The 21537-nt window shown below is 30.9% G+C and overlaps 5 protein-coding genes across 5 annotated transcripts; 2 read left to right on the top strand and 3 right to left on the bottom strand.

Moving 5' to 3' along the window:
- Positions 1-1532: 1532 nt before the first annotated feature.
- On the bottom strand, positions 1533-3452 carry HELRODRAFT_183348 (hypothetical protein; the record flags this gene model as incomplete). The annotated part of the gene is made up of 3 exons (XM_009012376.1): positions 1533-1684; positions 2931-3149; positions 3326-3452. 3 exons carry the CDS (start codon positions 3450-3452, stop codon positions 1533-1535), a joined length of 498 nt encoding a protein of 165 aa, XP_009010624.1.
- Positions 3453-5583: 2131 nt separating this feature from the next.
- Positions 5584-10222, top strand: HELRODRAFT_194865 (hypothetical protein; the record flags this gene model as incomplete). Its single annotated transcript, XM_009012375.1, has 5 exons — positions 5584-6423; positions 6631-6885; positions 8387-8567; positions 8628-8833; positions 9248-10222. 5 exons carry the CDS (start codon positions 5584-5586, stop codon positions 9557-9559), a joined length of 1794 nt encoding a protein of 597 aa, XP_009010623.1. The 3' UTR covers positions 9560-10222.
- A 1548-nt stretch (positions 10223-11770) lies between these two features.
- HELRODRAFT_183346 (hypothetical protein) lies at positions 11771-12874 on the bottom strand (the record flags this gene model as incomplete). The annotated part of the gene is made up of 2 exons (XM_009012374.1): positions 11771-12049; positions 12785-12874. The coding sequence occupies 2 exons, from the start codon at positions 12872-12874 to the stop codon at positions 11771-11773; spliced, it is 369 nt and encodes a 122-aa protein (XP_009010622.1).
- Positions 12875-14144: 1270 nt separating this feature from the next.
- On the top strand, positions 14145-16683 carry HELRODRAFT_183345 (hypothetical protein; the record flags this gene model as incomplete). The annotated part of the gene is made up of 4 exons (XM_009012373.1): positions 14145-14267; positions 15317-15407; positions 15467-16417; positions 16493-16683. 4 exons carry the CDS (start codon positions 14145-14147, stop codon positions 16681-16683), a joined length of 1356 nt encoding a protein of 451 aa, XP_009010621.1.
- Positions 16684-19854: 3171 nt separating this feature from the next.
- On the bottom strand, positions 19855-20669 carry HELRODRAFT_183344 (hypothetical protein; the record flags this gene model as incomplete). The annotated part of the gene is made up of 3 exons (XM_009012372.1): positions 19855-20093; positions 20210-20371; positions 20624-20669. 3 exons carry the CDS (start codon positions 20667-20669, stop codon positions 19855-19857), a joined length of 447 nt encoding a protein of 148 aa, XP_009010620.1.
- Between the last annotated feature and the right edge of the window lie 868 nt (positions 20670-21537).

Raw genomic sequence — 21537 nt, 5'->3', positions numbered from 1 at the left:
ATTCAACCGTTAACACCTTTTAAAATTAGTTAGAAAAAAATTTGAAAAAGTTATCAAAAGGTTCCTCTTAATATTTACAAAATTATAACTTTTTATTTTTTCTATTTAAAATTGAGTTCGTAATTTAAATTTACCAATTTTTCGTGATTTCCAATTGAATCTCTAAAATTTTACAAGTAAGCTGTTTTATCTCTTTTTATATATTATATTTGGTTTACAATTGCGCAAAGAAAAACAATTATTTCATAATAATATTTAATATAATATTAATAATAACTCATTAACATGAGCTTTGGTTTGAATGACCATGAAGTTTTTTCGAGATATTTTAATGTTTGATGCGTGGTTTAATGATCTGATGCAATTTTTATAATATTAATTACTTCCTAACTCTTTCTTTATAACTATTAAAACAATTTTGTCAATTGTTTCAATAATTTGAAAATTTTCCATAATTTTTTTTATTTTAAACAAATATTCAAATCGTTCCATAAACTCAAACTTTTCCATAATATTTTAAATGTTCTCAATTTTAGGTGGTTAACGATTTAATGAAATTGTTTCACAGAAAAATATTTACTCTGGTCACATTGTGTCAAAATATTCTAGTCCATACTTTCTCAACAAGAGTCGTCAGCCACTGAAATAAACAAAATGTTACATGAACTGACTTAACACAAACATTATCACAAAAGTTTCCAGCCTTTAAAAAAAGAATAAAGGTCTATCACACTCTCCCTAGGAACAGTGGAAACGACGCTTCACACACGAAGCAAATGATTTTTTTGTCATATTCAAATCGAGCCCGGTCATTGCTTGCCCTTCGAAACAGCACCAAATGACCTTAAACTCTTGTCCATCAAGTCACCTTCGATGCATTTTAAAAAGTTGAATAATGAAAATTTTTTTCAAATTGACCTTTGGGAGGTTGATTGATTTGGAATCTCATCTGGCCATAGTGTAGTCTGTTTGAGCTGACCTACTTGGTGGATGATGTCGAGTGGCTGTGGGGCGAAGTTCGATTCTTATGGAATGCTTATATCTAATGTATAAGTCATCCGGTGTTTTTATTTACTTTTTAATTTTGCTGCTCTTATGGTTTCAAATTTTCATGTTTTTCATACGGTCTTCATTATTGAGTCTCATTTAGGTACCTTGTTTTCTGTATATGACATTTTAATATATTTTTAGTTTTGCGGTCCGTTTTAGCGGGGTGATATTTACTCCTACGTTATCTATTATTTGTATTTGATTATTTATTTAATTTTATATGGCTTGTTTGTTTTAGTATTAGCAACAATTTATAAAAGTAGAGATACTGAAAAACATGTTTTCATATATTTCTTTTGTAAATACTCAACAAAAATCACCTGATACAACAAACTTTATTTTAATTGATTTATAAAATAAGCACAGATATATGAAATATTGTTCGAAGATTGACGAGATTCATCAATTGAATCCATTTTTGCGTTTTTTCAATTCAATTTGGACAATAAAATGTTCTAAAAAAAATTCATATATTTGAATATTCAATTGTCTCTTCTTATTGCATAATCACAACGACATAAGTTCCACTCTTTAAAAAGTTCCTTGTATTCAGGCTTATCTCTTAACTCTGGAAATTTTGTCTCAAACTCAACTGATGCGACACAATTGCCAAAATTTCGGTTGGTTAACACATCTGTCAGGTTGATATGATTTGAAATAATAACGGAACTTATTAATTACAAATTGAAATAATTTAATTTATATTGAGTATTGAAGTAATTGTTTTAGAATTGTCATTGAAACTAAAATATTCAAAAAACTTATTTTCAGTTAATTCTAATTGAAATTCCAAATTTTTTGTAAATTTTCTACCTCTTCTGATTCCGCGTGTGAACCATCAATTAATCTCGGAGAAATTTGAAGGACTTTTTGCTCATTTATAATTCGTTTCAATGTAGCTTTAATGCAATCCAATTATTTTGTAATGATTCATTTGTGATTTGTGACAATTCTTTCTAAATCATTAGAAATATTTGGATGTCCAGTTTCAATGTAGCTTTAATGCAAGCCAATTATTTTGTAATGAATCATTTGTGACAATTCTTTCTAAATCGTTACAAATACTTGGATGTTCAATATTTCATTTTATTTTTGGAAATTGTATTTTACAACGTAGCCTGATGCAATCCAATTAATTTCCAATTATTATTTCTAACTGTTCTCTACGAACTATTGAAACCAATCAGTAAATTGTTTCAATAATTTCAAATTTTTCAATAATATTTCAATTTTACACAAATCTGTGAATAATTTTTTTAATTAAAAAACTTTCATATTATTTTAATGTTTGATGGGAAATTTTGTGACTTCAACTTCGTCCGATAATTTGATATATTTGCCGTTTTTAACTTGTTTCAGAGATTTAAATCGGATGTGGTGTCAATAGTTAGCGAATAACTTTGCGTAGCAAGTTATTTCACCCCACATTTCGCTCAAACATGTCTTGTCGGGGTGTCAAAATATTTCAAATAATTCTCAATCCGGATATTATATCAGCCAGGTGCTTTGTTTTCTGTGCATGACTTTTTAATATATATTTTTTATTTTGACAGGGTGATTTTTCATTTACCGTTATCTATAATTGCATTCGATTATTTATTTGATTTCATGTGGTGTGTTCGTTTTTGTATTAGCAACAATTTATAAATGTAGAGACACTGAAAAACATTTTTTATATGTCTTTGTATATTTCTTTTGTAAACAATCAACTAAAAACATCTGATACAACAAATTTTATATTAATTGGCTTATAAAATAAGTAGAGATATGCGAAATATTTTTTGGGATATTGACGATTTTTTGTGTTTTCTCAATTTAATTAAAATAAAATGTTATAAAAAATTCATATATTAATATTCAATTGTCTCTTCTTATAAAACCATTACATAAAAGCGAGAGCCAATCGTCAAATAGGTCTCTGTATGTAAGAATATGTCTTATTTCAGGAAATTTTATCTTAAATTCAGCTGAAGTTACACAGTTTCCTCTAGTTTCGTTGGTTAACACTTTATATGCATCATAGGTGATCGTTCTATAACTGGTTACGGCTAATTCTTCCATATATTCACTACAGCCTCTTACCAGAGTCACAGATTTAACTGAAAAAGATCGTTGAATAAAGAGCAATTCATTTAATATTTTAATAATTTAGAAATAAACCGGTAACTAATTAAAGTAGTAATTTATTCATTATTTGAGCTAATTAAATGAACACCTTCGTGTAACAAAATTTTTACAAAAATAAAAAATATTGTAAATGTGGATGAAATCTAACTTGGATCAACGTAATAAATATGTACTGTCTTATCACCGTACAGAGTTAATTTTACTGAGCAGTACTCAGCGCACCTTACAAAGTCGTTGACGTACAGGAAGCAATGTCTGGGAATAAGATTTCCCATGGTAAAGTTGACTGCACACGATGAACATAGGTATGAGAGAAGCGTCAACGGCCATCGCTATAATACATTAACAATTCATTAACACAAATTTGTGTAATAAATAAAATGTAAATTAACTTTCTCACCGAAACAGCAAACTCCAAGGAACAACAAATGAAGCGAGTGCATCTATTCAGGTTGAAATAATTTGTAATGTTAGTGCAAACTTTAGCTACAATTGGGAAATAAATAATGAAATTTGTTTAAAAATGTTATTAAGCTATATAAATATCAGCTAAACTTTAAAACTCAAATTAAAATAAGTTCGACCCAAAATAAATTCAAGCTTACCAACATTTCAGATTTTAATTCTGAACCCTAAATCAAAATTGAAAAAAATCCACCAACTACGGTAATTGTTCGTTAAATTGTGCCACTGCTACAAACAAATTCTTTTGTATAAGAGGCTCGGACAAACCAAACTGTTTAGGGATTGAAGCCAATATAATATTTAGGTAGGCTGTGGGTAAACGAAATTTATAAACGAAAAAATTGTGAAAATTTAGACTTGAAATTGTTTCAGAACTTTTCCCACAAAGTCAATGATATTATGTCAAATTTTGTAGAAGCTTACAGGTTATAAGACAAAAACTGATAGAAAAAAAAATCGCCAATATTTTTTTTAACTTTCAAACCACCCTACACAAATTTCTGTTTCATAATAAAAACTTCCCAAGTTTTTCACCAAAACTAATTATAAAGAGTCTGAACTGTGATACCCGTTAACAATGTGAAACCTTCCATGATTTTTAATGTTTGATGGAAGACATTGTTTATTTCTTTTTCTATTCAATATATAATCTACATGTCATTTTAATTTTAAAATCATTTCAAGAAAGTGTAAGATATCATAAAATGTAATTTCTATAGGCAAATAAACTCAAACTTACGTTAAATTGTTTTTGAATCAATAAAAATGTACAGAGTATTTCAAATTCCTCTTCAAGAAAGAAGCATTAGACAGATTTATACTATCTCTCTGTATCACGTGATTTACAAATAAAATTCATACAAATGATAATTTATTACTATTATTATTAATCATTTAATTATCAATTTTATTTCATCGTTATTTCTGAGCATTCATATATAGTTAACGAGTTCTTCATAAACGTTTTTCCTCGTAATCAAACTCTTTAAATTATTTTTAAATCAGATAATAATTTTTGGCTCCCATGAAAAAAACATTCGCACAGGAATCTAAATTTTCAGTTCAATATCAATTTGAATTTTGAGATAAAATTTTTATATGTTATGCGTTCTAATTCTATCTTTTTATATATTTTATTTATCAATAGATTAAGAATGAAATCATGACAGATGAACATCACGACCAAAAATGTAATTAACTAGTTATTCTAATACACTGATTTGAAATTGAAATATAGTATTTGCCTCTAATCTTAATTCTAAGATTTGAACTGGAGTAGGTGTTTGTGTAATTACATTCAATATTTCAGCTTTCGCCAAATAGCCAACCTTTATTATTTTTCTGGATTGGCAATGATCGGTCGTAGTTTGTAAAAATTAATTTTCTTAAAGTGCGTCAAATTTTTGAATTTTGTTATGTAAAATGAAACACTTATACAACTTATAAGTGAAGAGGTGTGAAGTTAACGTATTCTCAATATTGCATGTATAGGATTAACATTTTATCGATCCACCTTGTTTTAAATGTGATATATGTTGATAAGCTAGCAAAATAAAGAGTGAACGAAAGAGAAAAGGCGGAAGAGAGAGAGGAGAGAGAGAGAGAGAGAGAGAAATTAAAAAAAGAGTGCAAAACGTTTTTTTTTCTTTTTCTCTTCATTTCTGAAAAAGGCACAGCCGTTTTCAAATCTTTCCTTACGTAATTAGTTTCAATTAATATTAATCCATAATCAATTTTAATAAATAAAAAAATCTTGTCTTATATGTTATCTTCTGTCGTTGTGACGGCTTGTATAATGACTTCACAGCGTAATCACATGCTTCCTTTTGAAAAAACACGTGGAAAGGAATAAAGTAAAGTTCGGTGAATTTCTTGCAAAATTGAATTATTCTTCAAACAATATAATCAGAAATACCTAAGTCACACTGTGAAATTAATAAAATGGGTCAAATGGAATTGGATAGTTCAACAATTGTATTTATTTCGAAATGTGGCAAACGTTTTGAATTTGATCGAGACTTGCTCCTTGAGATCAGCAATTTTTTTCAAAATCTTGTTAGCAGTGGAATGGGGGATGCAAATTCCAGAGAACTTAAATTAGAATGTCTCACTGAAACCAGCCTGCAACAAGTAAGAAAATTTTTAGCAAATTTTCAAACCAACAAGCAGGTAACCGACATCCAATCTACCGCTACAACAAAGAGGGTTGGGACGGATTTGAAGATGTTAGCTAGCAAATATGAAAGCATTATTAGCTTGGAAGCATTGAAGAGGGTAGAAGAAGGACTGATTGGTGCATTGTTCTTACAAATTGATAGTATGGAAGACATGTACGTTGAACTACTGTTGAAACAATTAAATGAGTCAACGTATATACGTATTCTGCAGTTTGCAAAAAAATACCTGTTGGGTGGAGTTATCAATAGAGCACTTGGTTATGTTTTAAAAAATTTTAAACAACTAGCTAAACTGCCCGAAATACTTACATTATCGTCAAGTGATATTTTACACTTGGTCAAAGCAGATTTTGTAAATACGGAACGTGAAGTCGACATTTTTAATTTAATAATCAGGTGGGTTTCTGTCGACGAATCGAGGAGACAATTCGCGGAAAATTTACTGAATGAAGTGAAGTATGACTTGATGACAAGAAAAGAAAAACAAGAGAGCTATATGGTTGCTCTTAATGAGCTCGAACTTCATGTGTGTCCTTCTGATAAGAGTCAGAATAGATTTTGTTCTGTCGGAACGATGCTCATGTCTGGAGACCCGATGAACAATGTGAGCAACTATTTTTCTCAAATGTGGTGTTTCATCATCAACAATTTGCTTGTATAAATATTTTTTATTCCTCGTCAACATCATTATATAATGCTTTGCCGATCAAATACAATTGAATGTTATGCAAGCCATCAACATTCTTCATTAGATTATAATTCTAAATAGCTGTTGAAACATTAAAAAACAATAACTTAACTTATTCTACAGTTTGAAAGTAGAGAACGTCAGAATATTTATTCAATACCCGTTTATAGTTTGACTAAAACTCACGAAAAGAGAAGACGCTCCAATCCACTCACGATTCCAATTGCAATCACCAAGAGACGAGGCCCACATTTTGATTCATCTTATTACGGAGCTTGTGTTGCCGATAGACGCCTGTACGTGGCTGGTGGGAGAAACAGAAGTCAATCGAGGAAGAGTTTTTCTGTTTATGATCCCATCTGCTCAAAATGGTCACGGGTTAGATATTTTATATAATCTAAAACTCAACATTTTATCTGTTTGGTTGCATGCTGGTTCGAAGTTCTAAATATGATGCTTCCACAAATGGTTGCAAGATTTGATCAAAATTTTCTTTTATAGCCTATCTTGCCATGTTTCCTCCACTGCTTGCCTTGTTTCTTTCATTGTCATCATCACTGTCATTTTCTTTGTCACAGTCAGTGTCATCAGAATCATCTGATTTAACCTCTTGCCCTGACTTGTAATCATCGCCATCAGATAAAATCTTCAGTTTCCGATTCATTCAAAGTGTCAGGACATGTGTCTGCAAATGAAAAAATAATAAATATGCAAAATAGAACTTAATTTATCCATAAAAATGAGTGACATTAGTTTTACTACACATATTAGCATTGGAAGTGTGTACACATGCAGCACGTGCAATCAAAGCAATGCATAATCCCAATGTCCTCGCACATGGTCATCATGAATAATCTGAAGTACAAAATTTGCTGTGACATATAACATATCTAAACTATTCTAAAACTAGGTAAAACCTTAGGCTGCTATCAAACCGTGCCGTTTTGCCCACCTAACAACATCTTGTGTGGTTGAAATACTAAGGAATAACCAGCCATTTTTAACTTAAATTAGCAGTAAATTTTTTTAATGAAAATTAGAAATGCAATTAAAGAATGGAAATAGGAAATAGCAAAAAGTAAAGGACAGGATAATTTGTTTTTATATTAAAGCTTTTTCATTTAAGAAATTGCACAGCTCAACTATTCAATAATTCCATATTTTATTTAAATTTAATCTGCATTTTAATATATGTCTATCTATATGAGCTTATTTAATTTGGCATCAAACTTATTAATTAACATTTTTTAAAGATAATTTTTTTAAATTAATATAATAATAATGATTTCATTTTTTTCAACAATTAAACAATTTATTAAAAATTTATCAATAATTTAATGCAAAAAATGAAGCGCTTTAGTTGGTCATGAATATTTATTAGAGGCGGAGCCAAATTTAAAGGTCTTTTAAACTTAAATATTAAAACTTAAATTTTTAACAATATTTTATGTGTAAACAACTTGCGGGTGGCATTTTACTCTAAAACTATTTAGGAATGATTATTACACAACAAAATTATAAATTTTGGGTTGTAATATTTATAAAAATAAAAACACAAAAAATGGCAACAAACCTTTCGGTTTTCAGTAAAAACTTTTCGCCGTAAAAGCGGTTACTTTGGGAAATTTTGGTGAACAAGAGCAAAGATATGAAAACGTTATGTGGTAGATACAATTATGGAAAACCATTTTTATGTTCTGGAAATTTTTAATTTGGATTTTCTCATCATCCACGCATGTGGACTCTGAAACCTAGGCAATGTGATAAGGCAATTTTTAAAAAAATGTATGAATTGTTACAATTTTCAAAATTAGTTTCATCAAACTTTCTTTAGTAAATAATCACTAGTAACAAATTCTACTTACCAAACCATGACCAGCTGCCGGACATGCACGTGGCACGATCTGAATTTTATTTCGGTGAGATGGATGGACACTTGTACGCAGTCGCCGGCTCGCTTGATCCCGAAAACACAACTCCGACGGTAGAAAAGTTTAATCGAGAAGAAAACAGATGGTGCTTGTTGGAACCTCTGCCTACCGCTGTTTTTAATTTGGCAGGTATGGTGTATTTTGTTATGAGTTTTTATTCTATGCTCATTTCACATTACGTTTTTAAAGGTACTGTGTGTAGTGGTATGTTATTCGTTAGTGGAGGGTGCGAGGAAACCCTTCTTGACGCGAGGCAAGTCTGTTGGTATGATCCTACACGCAACAAATGGTGCCAAAAAGCTCCCTTGTTGACAGCACGTTTTGACCACGTTATGGTTACTCTGGGGCAAAAGATTATTGTTGTTGGAGGATTGAATGAGTTGAAGTTTAGGAATGTAAGTTTGGTTTTGTTGTTATTGTTGCTGTAACTGTAGTAGGAGTAGGGTGGCCTATGAGCTATAGGGTGGCCAAGGCTAGATGGCCTATGAGCAACTGCTCATAGGCCATCTAGCCTTGCAAGTATCGCATCTACCAATTTTACCACATCTATTGGCCGTTTCGTAAGTTCTTCCACTCCAGCCATAATAGAGGTACTGTTTCGACTCCCTGCACCATGATGTTTTTGTTTTCGTTTATTTCCAGGCAAGTTCGTTTTTGTGAACCGGTTACAACATAATTTAAGACTTTAAGTTTATATTCTTTTTTTTTTAATTTAAATATATATTAAAATTTGATTTTTATTTCTAAAATATTTCAATCAAGAAATTTCTATTAATATGTTCTAAAATTATTTTAAAAATTGCTTGAAGGATGCAGAGATTTACGATTGCCAAACTGACCAGTGGTCATTTTTGATGTCGTTGTCTTTACCAGTCAGCATTCATAACTCCATCATCATCAGCAATCACCTCTATGTCTTTGGTGGAAGTTCTAAGCCTAATTTGGTTCAAGACATCAGCCTGCAGACATATTTGAGTTACGAGAGTTCGCCATCACAGTCCTTTGAAGTTCAGAATATTAATATCAGTGGTGAAGTTATTTTATGTAAGCAAAATGATTTTTACGATTACGGCTATGATACCGCTGTATATAAAGTTTTTATATTAACTGATGTCTTTTGATATGGACAACATGACGCTAGGAGCACGTCAGCAAATAAAAAATCCGTAGTATTAATATAATAAGTTTACTTCGCCTTGTATTTTTGTTTTTTAAAATAATAATGTGATAAATTTATTGCTTTAAATTGTTTATTTTTTTTATTTACCTTGTTTATTTGTTTATTTACCTACATTTTAATTCATTTTTGCAGTTTTTTTTCATAACTTTGTCTCTGTATTAACAGTAGTTCATTATTGCATTTCCTAGTTTTACTGCCTTCATGGTTTCAATTTTTCATGCTTTTTATATTTAAGGTTTTATTTAATAGGTCTTTACCTGTTTAATTATATCAGTCGGTAGCTTTGTTTTTTGTGTATGATTTTTTGATACATTTTTCCATTTCGACGGTAATTCTTCATTCACCGTTATTTATTTTTGCTGTCTTTTAATGCTAATTTGATATGAGCACATGTAACTCACGTTTAAGCCCATTTTTTTTATTTATTTTTTTATTAACATTACCAATATTTGTTTATTCATTTGATTTAAATGGTATGTTTGTTCTACTGCCAGTATCAATTTATAAAGATAGGAACACTGAAAAACATTTTCTATATGTTATTATTTATTTCTTTTGTAAATACTCAACTAAAAATAGTTTATACAACATTTTTTTTATAAAATTTTAGTTGTCAAATTCAGAACAGACAGGAAAAAATTAATCAAACTGAAAAACAACATATAGCATCTGCATAAAAACGTAATGAATGATGTGTTTGTTTTGATGTTAACATAAGTCAGCATAACTCGCAACAGAATACACCAAACCTGCTAAACAATGAACAGCGGTAGGAGGAGGTTCCAGCAATCAATCAATCAATTAGTTTATAAATATAATACGAGGTAGTTCAGAAGTATAGAGTATAAATAGAAGAGGGCCAAGGATTGAACCCTGAGGTACCCCGAAAGTAAGAGTAGAGGAGTTAGAAGTAGAATTATTGAGAACAACAGAAGAAAAACGATTACAGAGATAAGAAGAAAACCAAGATAAACAAGAATCAGTAATATTAAAAGAAAGATGTAACAGTCTCAAGAGAATAGTATGATCAACAGTATCAAAAGCCGAGGAAAAGTCAAAAGCAAGAAGAAGAGTAAGATTACTATTGTCACTAGAGAGCATGCACCATCTGTCTTTTTTAGTAAACATTTCTACTGTTGGAGTTGCATTTTCTGATTATATTGCTTGAAAAATATTTCAATTTTGCAAGAAATTCACCAAATTTCACCAAATATTGATTAGAAAAAGAAATCGACAATGTCTTCCATTAAACATCGTGGAAAGTTTCACTTTGTTAACAGTGAACCAAATTTTCACTCTTTATAATAGTTTTGGTGGAAAACTTGAGAAATGTTTAATATGGATTAGAAGTTAATGTGCGGAATTTGGAACTTCTTAATAAATGTCGAAAACCTCTTCTTGCCTGTGGCACTTTTTTTTATGATAACCTGGGAGCTTCTACGAAATTAGACTTAATTTTATTGATGTTGTAGAAAGGGTTCTGAAACGGTTTCAAGTTTAAATTTTCACAACATTTCCATTTAGAAATTTTGTTTTCTTACACCTTACCTAAATATTGTTATAATGTGTGGAGGACTTTAAAATGGGGTTTACGATTCCTTTGGATATGTCAACGACTATGTAAGGTGCACTAACTACAGTTTAGTGAAATTATATTCGTACGGCGATAAGTGATATGACCGAAGATTTTTTTCTTGTATAATTCTGTGATAAATTTATAGCTTCAGTTTTGTTCAATTACATTTAAATTCTAAATTTTGTTCAGGGTTTGTCTTCATAGCTTTATTCTTACCTTTCGTGTTGTTCACTTTAGCATTGTTTAGTTTCGAGTTTATTGCGATCGTTAATTTGTTTGCCAACTTTGTTAATGTTCAAGCAGTACAATTATTTTCTAGATTAATGTATTTTCAACGAAATGAAAATTGTTAAAAGCAAGTTTATTTCGTTGCAATGTTTGGTATAATGAGCAAACACTTTTCATTCAATTTATATAATGTAGGAATACTATGAAAATAATTTTCACGTAATATTGATTGCATTTTTTATTTTCAATTAAAAGACTTGGCAATAAATTTATTTTTTTCTCTATTTAATTAACAAATACGAAAATTTATGAGTGTACTGACAGCAAATTCAATAGTAGGTTGATGTTTTAAGAGTGCGGGTACTTCTCGAGACATCTTGAAGAGTGGAAGGCTGTGTAGAATTTAAATCTGAATCTCTCGTTCTTAGGATCTTGAAAGAACGCCGTACGATAATCTTCATATTTGAAGACGTAATTAGCATCTTCCTGACTCATCACTCGCCAAGCAGCGTTGAACGTTTCATAAATGGGCATGCAGTTGCTGATGTTCTTGGCACTGAAGTAGCCTAACCTGAACGCGTCGGCGTCCCCATACACGAATGCATAATCGTCCAGACTGTGCAGCCTCTATACAGATCGAACGTTCCAGCTTGACGGTCGGTAACAATGAAAAAATATTTTCAAATACAACAAACTTGAGAAAAATCTGAATGAATGTTATTAGTAAAATGTATTGAAATTACTTGAAGCATTGATCAGCATATAAGTAGCACAGCTTCCACAGTTGTGAAGCACAGGAGCGACTAAGAAGCAGTCCAGAGGGATACTTTCATTGACGTGGATCACTTACCACCAGAGCCCGCAAGTCAGACCCGCTACAACTGTGCCGTTGACATTAGGTCAATATTTTAGTTTAACTTGATAAATTTACAGGATAATTCCCAATCCCAATCTTATCATTTCAAATTCAATTTACAATCCCTACCTTTGTGTCCAATGAGACTAATAATAATCAGAACTTAATACATCTTGGCCTGGTTTCAAATAATAAATTGGTTATTTTGATATAGGAATTTAACAATTTGATCAGTTTTGTTAAAAATTCTTTTCTCTGTATTATTTTCATACTAAACATGCAACAAAACCATGATGTTATCTTAATAGAAGAAATAAATTCTATAGTCAAAGGTCTAAAATAAAATACAAATGAAACATTTTACAAGAATAGTAAAGCAAATATTTATAAAGTTTGATAAAAGGATATTTTACTTTGAAAACTTCAACATATTTCGAAAGTAATATTCTATCAAATTGTAAAATTTTTGAGAAATGATTTAGAAAAACGTATACACCTGAACTCACATTGAACTGACAACTGAAGTTAACGGAAATTTCAAATTCTTTCATAGGCCAGAAACAGCTCTCAATATCACGTGATACAATTATTCGCATTTAATTATGACAAATTTATTATTTCATATATATATATATATATTATATATATATATATATATATATATATATATATATATATATATATATACATATATATCATTATTATCATTTTATTCTTCTTCTTCATATTATTATTATTATTATTCAATAATTTTTCTTCTTCTTCTTCTTCTTCTTATTATTATTATTCAATAATTTGTGTAATCAAGTTTGGATGACAAATCAATATTTAGAGTTATTTTATTCGTGCTAACAAGCTTAAATGACAAATCTTTATCTGTAATAATTTACGACTGTTATCTGGAAGAAATATTGTCTGTGGCTCTTAAAAATGAATTTGTCAACATTTTTTTGTTCACAATTTTAATCTTATCTATAATTAAAAAACTTAAATTTGTCAGTCTGTGATGCCATTTTGGTTTTTGTATTTGTTTCCTTTATAATTTTTAATAATTAATTTATTATGGTATTATTATAAGCTATTTTTGTAACATAAATGCATCAAATGATTTTGTGATTATATATATACAAGATTCAACATCTAAAATTTTTTAGGAAATGTCATTATTTTTATGACTATTAAAATTTTCTATTATAATTTATATTTCCGTGAATGAGTAATTGAATTGAATGATTGAATAAATGAGTGAACGAATGAGTGAACGAATGAGTGAACGCAGTGGCCGATTCTAGAATGCTTCGAAGGGTGTGGGGAGTGAAAAATGTTAAAATTTTTACTGGAGGAAGGCCAAAAGTTTTACGGAGGCGTAACATTCGTGGCTAGTGTGGCTCACAATGGGGAGCCTTATGGATCTGCCACTGAGTGAATGAGTGAGTCAATGAGCAAATGAATAAGTTTGCTTTGTTACTTTAACGATATCATTGCCAATATTACGAACCTTTTATTGCATTTTTATGTAATCATGTCCAGGTTTAGAGATTTGGATGTCTCAGGGCTCTCAATTATTTCTAGAGTCTTAAGAGGGTAAATAATATTTACAATTTTTGTTACGTAATCAGCATTGTCGTTGAAAATGCCATCAAATGATTATCTACGGAGTCCAATTTTTCTTCTGAAGGCCCTGAAGCAGTGCACCCCCGATCACGGTCTTCAATGTCTTCATGGTCAAACGTATTAAATCAAGGAAATAGGCACAGCCGTTGGAAAATTTGAACTTGAATTTTGTTATTTGTGTAAACTTTACAAGAAGCAATGGTGACAAAAAATTTGCGGTTTCTATAGATAAAATATAAATTAACTGAGCCAATGGCTTACTGGGGTGCAAAACATTTTGAACGGAACTCAGGTTTTGATACAACTACGATTCGTTTCACGACCCCTGTGCCAGGGACTTTGAACTGTTTGGTCTCGCACGTTCTAAAATTATCGGTCAGTGCTTAATATTCATTTTTAAAAATACTAATTCATATATTAACTGTATTGTCATTTAGTTTAGTTTATTCCCTAAATTGAATGTATGATAGAACATTTCATCATTGACAAGTGAATGACTCGTACAAATTGATCAACAAAAAATATATAGTGACGAAAATTTGAAATAAATTAAAAAAGTTTTCAACAATCATTTACGAGAAGGTTTTTATATACTGAAGTTTGATCTTTTGTTCACTAGTTGTAATATATTTGCGTAACTATTTCGTTGACAGTGTTAAAAAAGAGGCTATTGAACAAATGTTTTATAAGAATCATTTCCCTGGTAGGAAATTCATAAAATATACAAATATATCAAAAGTTATGAGTGAAATATTTCTAAAAGAAATTAAGAAAATAATTCACATGTAAAAATGAATGTTCAAATGTTTTGTTTTAAAAATAAAAGACTGGACTTTAGAATCAGTGTTAAGAAATGTCTGAAAACATGATTTTATTAAATGTGTAGAGTATACGCTAAATCAAAGATATAACTAAGCTCTCACGAACGTGTATGTAGATGAGTTCAAATTTATGCAAAAAAACAAAATTAAAAAAATTTGTTTGTAATGTGCAAAGAGTTTATTTTATTGGAAATTGTTTTTTGAACTATATTTAAAAAAATTAATATGACAATTTTGGAAACAATTGCAATTTATGTGGGATCTTTCATTTTATCATGGATGTGTTATCAATTCATCTTGAGATGCTACAAAACTCGGAAAGATGATTCGAAAATTAAAAGGCCTCCATGTCTTCCACATATTCCTCTGCTCGGATCGCTGCCTTTTATTTCCGACCCCAAAAGATTTCACGTCTACTTTTTAAATAAATCCAAAAAGATCGGAAACATAATTGCTTTTTATATGGGACAAAAGTAAAAAAATATTTAAGTCTTTTTATCAATTATATATTATACTGTACTTATAAAGCACACATGCCACGCTAATTTCTTCATAATTAAAATTGTAATTACAAGGTACATGGTTATTTTGAATGGTCGGCAGACAATCGAGAAAGCGTTTGTTGGTAGGGCGTTGGCATTCTCTAGTCGCCCTACATTCTATCTCACCTCTCTCTTCAATCCCGGCCAAAAAGGTGAGTTTAAAATAAATATATTTCTTAAATTTAAAAGGTACAATTTCTTGTTTGGTCAGGGCTTGCTGAACATCCGTACAACGAAACGTTCAAGAAGTACCACAAAGCTTGCCTAAATGTTCTCAAAAAGTTTGGATTAGGACAGGAAATGATGGAATCTAGAGTGAAAGCAGAGGTGGAGCATCTCATTCAGAGAATAAAAGTCAGAAAGGGTCAACCGTTCTATCCATCTTTAGACCTTACTGCTACTTTTTTCAACGTGATCAGCAGCATTTTGTATGGCAAACGACGGTCCGTTGATGATCCCGAGTTTCTCCACATAATTGAATTATCAAATTTAGTTACGCGAACATTTCTTCTAAACTGTTTTCCAATTTTGAGATTTGTTCCATACTTCAAAGGTCGACTTAAAAAGTTTGTCGAAGGAATGAAAAAATGGGACCAATTTATAGAGAAAAAAATTCATTCAATTATAAACGGTGAAAACAGCGAAACGTTCAGTAGCAAATTTGAGGAGGAGTTGAAGCTTATTTCCGATGACTCAACTATGAGCACATTAGCTGATAAAGAGCAACACATATCAATGATTTTTGACTTGACGACGGCGGGCACAGAAACTTCGACAAACACGGTTCTCTGGTTTCTCTATTTCATGGCCAATCACCAAGACGTGCAACAGCAAATGAGAGATGAGCTGGATAGAGTCGTCGGTCTCAAGAGATACCCATCACTCGAAGATAAGCCAAAGTTAATCATAACGGAAGCTTGTACATTGGAAGTGATGAGAATTAAAACACTTGCACCATTAGCCATTCCTCATATGACTTTGAGAGATGTTGTCGTTGATGGAGTGTTCATTCCCAAAAATGTCACAGTCCTGGCAAACTTGTACAGTGCCCACATGGATCCTGATGTTTGGGATGAACCAGAAAAGTTCAGAATTGAAAGATTCCTGAATGAGGACCGAACCGAAATTGTTAACAAAAGTCATGTGATTCCTTTTTCCATCGGTGAGTTAACTCATTTCTCAATGAATATGCTATTTGATAAAATGGAAAAAAAGAAATTATTTTGAAATATTTCAGGCAAACGTTCCTGTCTTGGAGAACCACTGGCCCGCCAGGAATTGTTTCTCGTGGTTTCCACACTCATTCAGCAGTTTCAAATCTTACCACCAGATGGAGAGGACATGGTTGTTGCCAATGAAATGTATGGATTTGCCGTATTTCCCAGTCCTTTCAACATCAGATTTGTTGAGAGGATTCACGAAGAATGACAAGATTGCTACGTTTTTCACAAATTATTTACAGATGACAATCAACCGACTATGATGTACATTGCTGAAAACATTATTACATTTTTATCATTCATGAAGCAGTTTGAAAATCTGTTCAATTACACTTCTATAATAATTGTTAATTAATTATTTAGTGATAAGAATGTTACGTATTAGAGTAACATGGTGTGTTGAACGCTAAATTGACTATGTTTATAAAACGTATGATTAATTTGTTACAGTCATTTTTGAGTTTCTTTCGTTATTAATAACACGATTGTTTTTACATCAATAAATGTTCTACCAGGCATGGCAACGGCTGTTTTAACAACAAATATCGACTAGCCGTTGAATCTGACGTAAATAGGTCATAAAGAGGGCTAACCGGATTTTTTATTAGTTTTGTTTCCAAAAGTTCTTCATTTTAGAGAATGTTCAGCATTAACAAACGAGTTATGACAAACAAATAAATTTTAGAGAGATCTATTCCAGGAAAGTTTCAAAGCAGTTTAAAAAACTCTCCCTACCGATCATTCATTCAAACAAAGTGTAAACAAATGTCCGCGGTATTTATATGCGACATAACTGTCGCTTCAAAAATGTTTTTCAAACTATAATTTAAAGATTTATAAAAAAATATGTATCATTGTTAGTTACTGAAACATTATTATTATATAATAATATGTCTTCATCCAAATTAAGAAGTAGTGGTGGTTTAAAAGAACCCAATCTTCAAACAAATAAATGAATGACTTGACAAGAAACACAGACTTGAAAATATGTTACACATGTTTAAAAAATGTTTTGTCGTCGCTAGTGCCATATTTTATATTAAGTTTCTTCACGAGCAAAAATTTACTATCCAATTATGACAATGTCTGTGTTTGTTTGTGTGTGTATACAATTATAACAATGTACTCCATGTCTGTGTGTGTTGTTATCAAAGCGAACCACCTTCATTTGTTCTTGCTTTTCACAAGAGTGTTTCAACTCTGAAATGTAAACATAACTCTTTCAATTGAAAACACAAATCTTTGTTATGTTTCTTTTCACAAAATTGCATTTCAAATGAATTTTTAATATTACAAACTGTCATTCATGTTAAGCGTATCAAATTGACATTCCCCATTGCTTAATCTATAACAAATTTGAGTTTCAATGTAGCAATCAATCATATCAATGATTTGTAGATAAAAGGCACCATCCAACACTGCTTCTACTTCATTGAACGACTTCAGGCTAAGAGCTCTGCTTTCCATCACGTTGGTTGACCACTTGGATTAATAATCCCTTACTTCTATTAGGGATTTATTAGTTAAATATTCTAACGTAAGCTCTCTATAATTGGCATCTCTCATTCCACTGGTCACCAAACCTTGGAAATAAATGCTGGCCTGCAGTAGCACGTTTCTGTCAACTTGATGACGGCTTCCTGATTTTGATATTAATACAATTCGCTCCGTCGTTGAACCAACATTACTTTCCACGTCGTCTGCATCCCTCTTCATTTTCAACTCTTTTACAAATTCGCAATAAATATGAATTCAGATTAAACGACTACAATTTTCTTTATTCATTTTTAGAATAATTTTAATAGACTGAAATATTCTTTAAATAATATTCACTCGTTCCAATATTTATACATTTATTCATTAATTTTACAATCTCCGCACTATACCTTATTTTACTGTGTTCCATGTTTATTCATCTACATGTGCTTATATTTTACTACGTTCATTTACGCTTATATTATTTCATAATCATTCACATTTACAATTTACATTGGTTACAATTCACAGAGTTCTCGGCCTCGAAATTAAGTTTCCTTACGATGACTTTATTATCAGTAACTTACAGAGCTGTGAACAATAGTAAAAAGTAGTGTCACTACCGCTGCTGCATGTTAAGTGTAGCGTGGCTATCACGATTTAAATGTAAAAGTTGCGACAAATTTCTATCCCTACGGCTACTTTTTCAAACTATCATGTAAAAGTTAGAAACATTTGTAATACTGAAACGTTATTATAATAAGACGCGTTGAAACCAGGGCATCGAACTGGAACTGAACCGTAACCGAAAACCGTTAAAAACCGAAATTTTGCTCAAAACAAAAACCGTAACCGAACCGAAATATTGTTTGCTAGTTCGACCGAAAACAGTAACAAAATAAATAACGGTTTGATGCTAAAAATTAAAAAAAAATATTTTTGTCAAATTCATTAAAAAAATATTAATCGTTTAAATTTTGTCCACTACATTGTATCAATGATAACTGATTTCTATGAGTTAGTCATCAATGGGTTGTTTCGTAACGTTGAATGGTCTGCAGTGAAGAAGCTACATCTAGGTATTTTACTGTAACGCTTGTTTGGTTGATTGCTTGTTTAAAAAATTAGAAAAACTTCCAGAACTATTTTTCCATCTATTATCAAAAATTGCTGGCTGAATTAGTGCTTTGCTACTCAAATTTGTATTATAAATGGTAGACTTCAAAAAAAGTTACACTTTCAGATTGCATTTACTGCAAATTTGTCAAGGTTCTTTGGAAACTCACACTTTTGAAATCCTGAAACTAAACTCATTAAAAAACCTGACGGTAGATGCCAACTTCTTGCATACGAATCACTTAACCCATCGGCCAAAACCTTCAAAGTCATAAACTATTTTTGTAGAAAGACACAGGTTTGTACTTATTTTTCTCTATCAGCAGAACAAAAAATCTTTTGCGTAAAACGTTGAGCAGTTTTTTAATTTGTAAATAGTTTGGCGAGTTTGACGAATAAATTTTGAACGCATAAGTTGAGTGTGTTTTGATTATGTCTGTACAGTTGATTTGTGAAAGTTGAGGATGTCCTTTAAAATCATTTGTAACGATGGGGTGAAGATTTTTCAGAGCGTTTTCTCTTTTTTTATTGTGTTATTTTTATGTAAGTTTTATTTTTTTCAGTCGATCATAGAATAAGATTATTTCTCAAGTTTTGTCTCACATTTTTATTAACAAATTTTCACTTGAATTACTGAGTTTTAATAACTTTAACAAAAATCAACATTTTGGTTTTCATAATTTAAAAGGATATTATTTAAGCCATTATTTATTATTATTATTAATATTGATATTTAATTTTCACTGTCAATTTCCGGTGGACAATAAATTGACATTTTTTAGCTTCCTTAGGCCTCCCATTTTTCCCAATCGCAGCCTGAATTTTTCCAATCTTTGACAGCTGCTTCATATTCTTTTCTCTGCTCAATTGTAAGTTCGTGGCCAAGGAATTGCCAGTTTCCAGAGTTACAATTGCTTCCCAACTCAACGAAAAATCTTTTGATTGAATAGACATCTCCGTTCACTGTGGTGTAAGTATTCTGTTCCTCTTTCTGCGTGCATCCTCTCTCGATTTCAACAGTTTTACCTGCGTATCATTGGTTAGAAATTTTTATGATAAAACTATTTTACACGCCAACAGTTAAGACAAACTTCAAGTGTGGCATGTTGAGAGTAGAAAACTACAAATCACGTTGTACTAACTTTTTACATTTATTTTTAATTCAGAGTAACAGCCACGAGATGCTTTGTCGTCACAGAAGGCCAGACTCATTTTTTCACCAAAACAGCCGTCGACCAACTGGTTGTAGTTAGCCTTTCCAGTGCAGATAGCACAGAACCAGCCCGATGAGAGCACTTGCCCACCTACATAATTTATTCTATTTTTCAGAACTTGTAAGAGTTAGACTGTTATCACTAACACTTTCAAGTTTTGTTTTATGAAAAGTGATAATTAGTTTTTTGATTGTTATCTGGTTGACACCAATAAAATCGTCGTCAATAATTGAAAAAAATTTCTCATTTCAATCAGTTTTACAACTTTCAAACAATGGAATGTTTTTTAATTATTGAGGATTGTTACAAATAATAAATCAATTAAATAATTATTAAACTCACATCCGAACACCGCGAGCATTAGAACAGGAATCAACAGGTTCGCCATTCTGAAATCTGTTTGGAAATTTAGGTTTGTTAGCTTTAAAATTGTAACATCGACACGAAGACATCTAATTAGAATGCAATAAAGTAAAATTCTCAATGACAAACACACACACACAACTAACATAAAAACTTACTCTAATGATTTTGCCAAATATTCTTCTTCCTAGCTTCAACATTTCACATGCATTTATAGGATTGTTTCCCCGCAGAGCCTATGCCATTTTGCGATATAAATTATTTACATTCTCGAACTTTTAGCCACGCTGATCAAATAATAATTTTTGAAAAAAACGTTAACTTCTACGGCAGAGTTTAATTTTTTTATTACAATATTTGAAATATTAGAAAGTAGTTGCGCATATTTGTTGTATTTTTATAATACATTTCACCAATTTATTTCCCAGCAAATGAGCCACGCAATTGCAAATCTTCACTCTGTCGCATGATAAACACGACCACACACTTTCATCCAATGTTTGAACAAGTGTTCGCTTGGATTTCAAATATTATTGTATGATATACTATATCTGTATGAGATACTATCTGTTGGATACTAGCTGTTAGATACCATCTGTTAGATGCTAACTGTTAGATGCTATCCGTTAGATAGTCTCTCATATATCTGTTTGATTTGCTATATTTACTTAGCAATATTTCATGCTTTAGCTAGCGCTCATACATTCATACACGTACTATTTCGCATATTATATGCCTGCATAATAATCTTTTTCATGCATTCATACTATTACTTTTTACTTCGTTATACGCCAGAATCATCTGCAAAATAATCCGCGTTAATATTTCAACTTTGACTGATACATTAATTCATTTTCAAAATATACTATTGAAATGCCGGCCATTTTAAAAAA

This window comes from Helobdella robusta, assembly GCF_000326865.2.
Source record: "Helobdella robusta unplaced genomic scaffold HELROscaffold_105, whole genome shotgun sequence".
Taxonomy (NCBI): domain Eukaryota; kingdom Metazoa; phylum Annelida; class Clitellata; order Rhynchobdellida; family Glossiphoniidae; genus Helobdella; species Helobdella robusta.
This window is presented reverse-complemented; position numbering and strand designations above follow the sequence as displayed.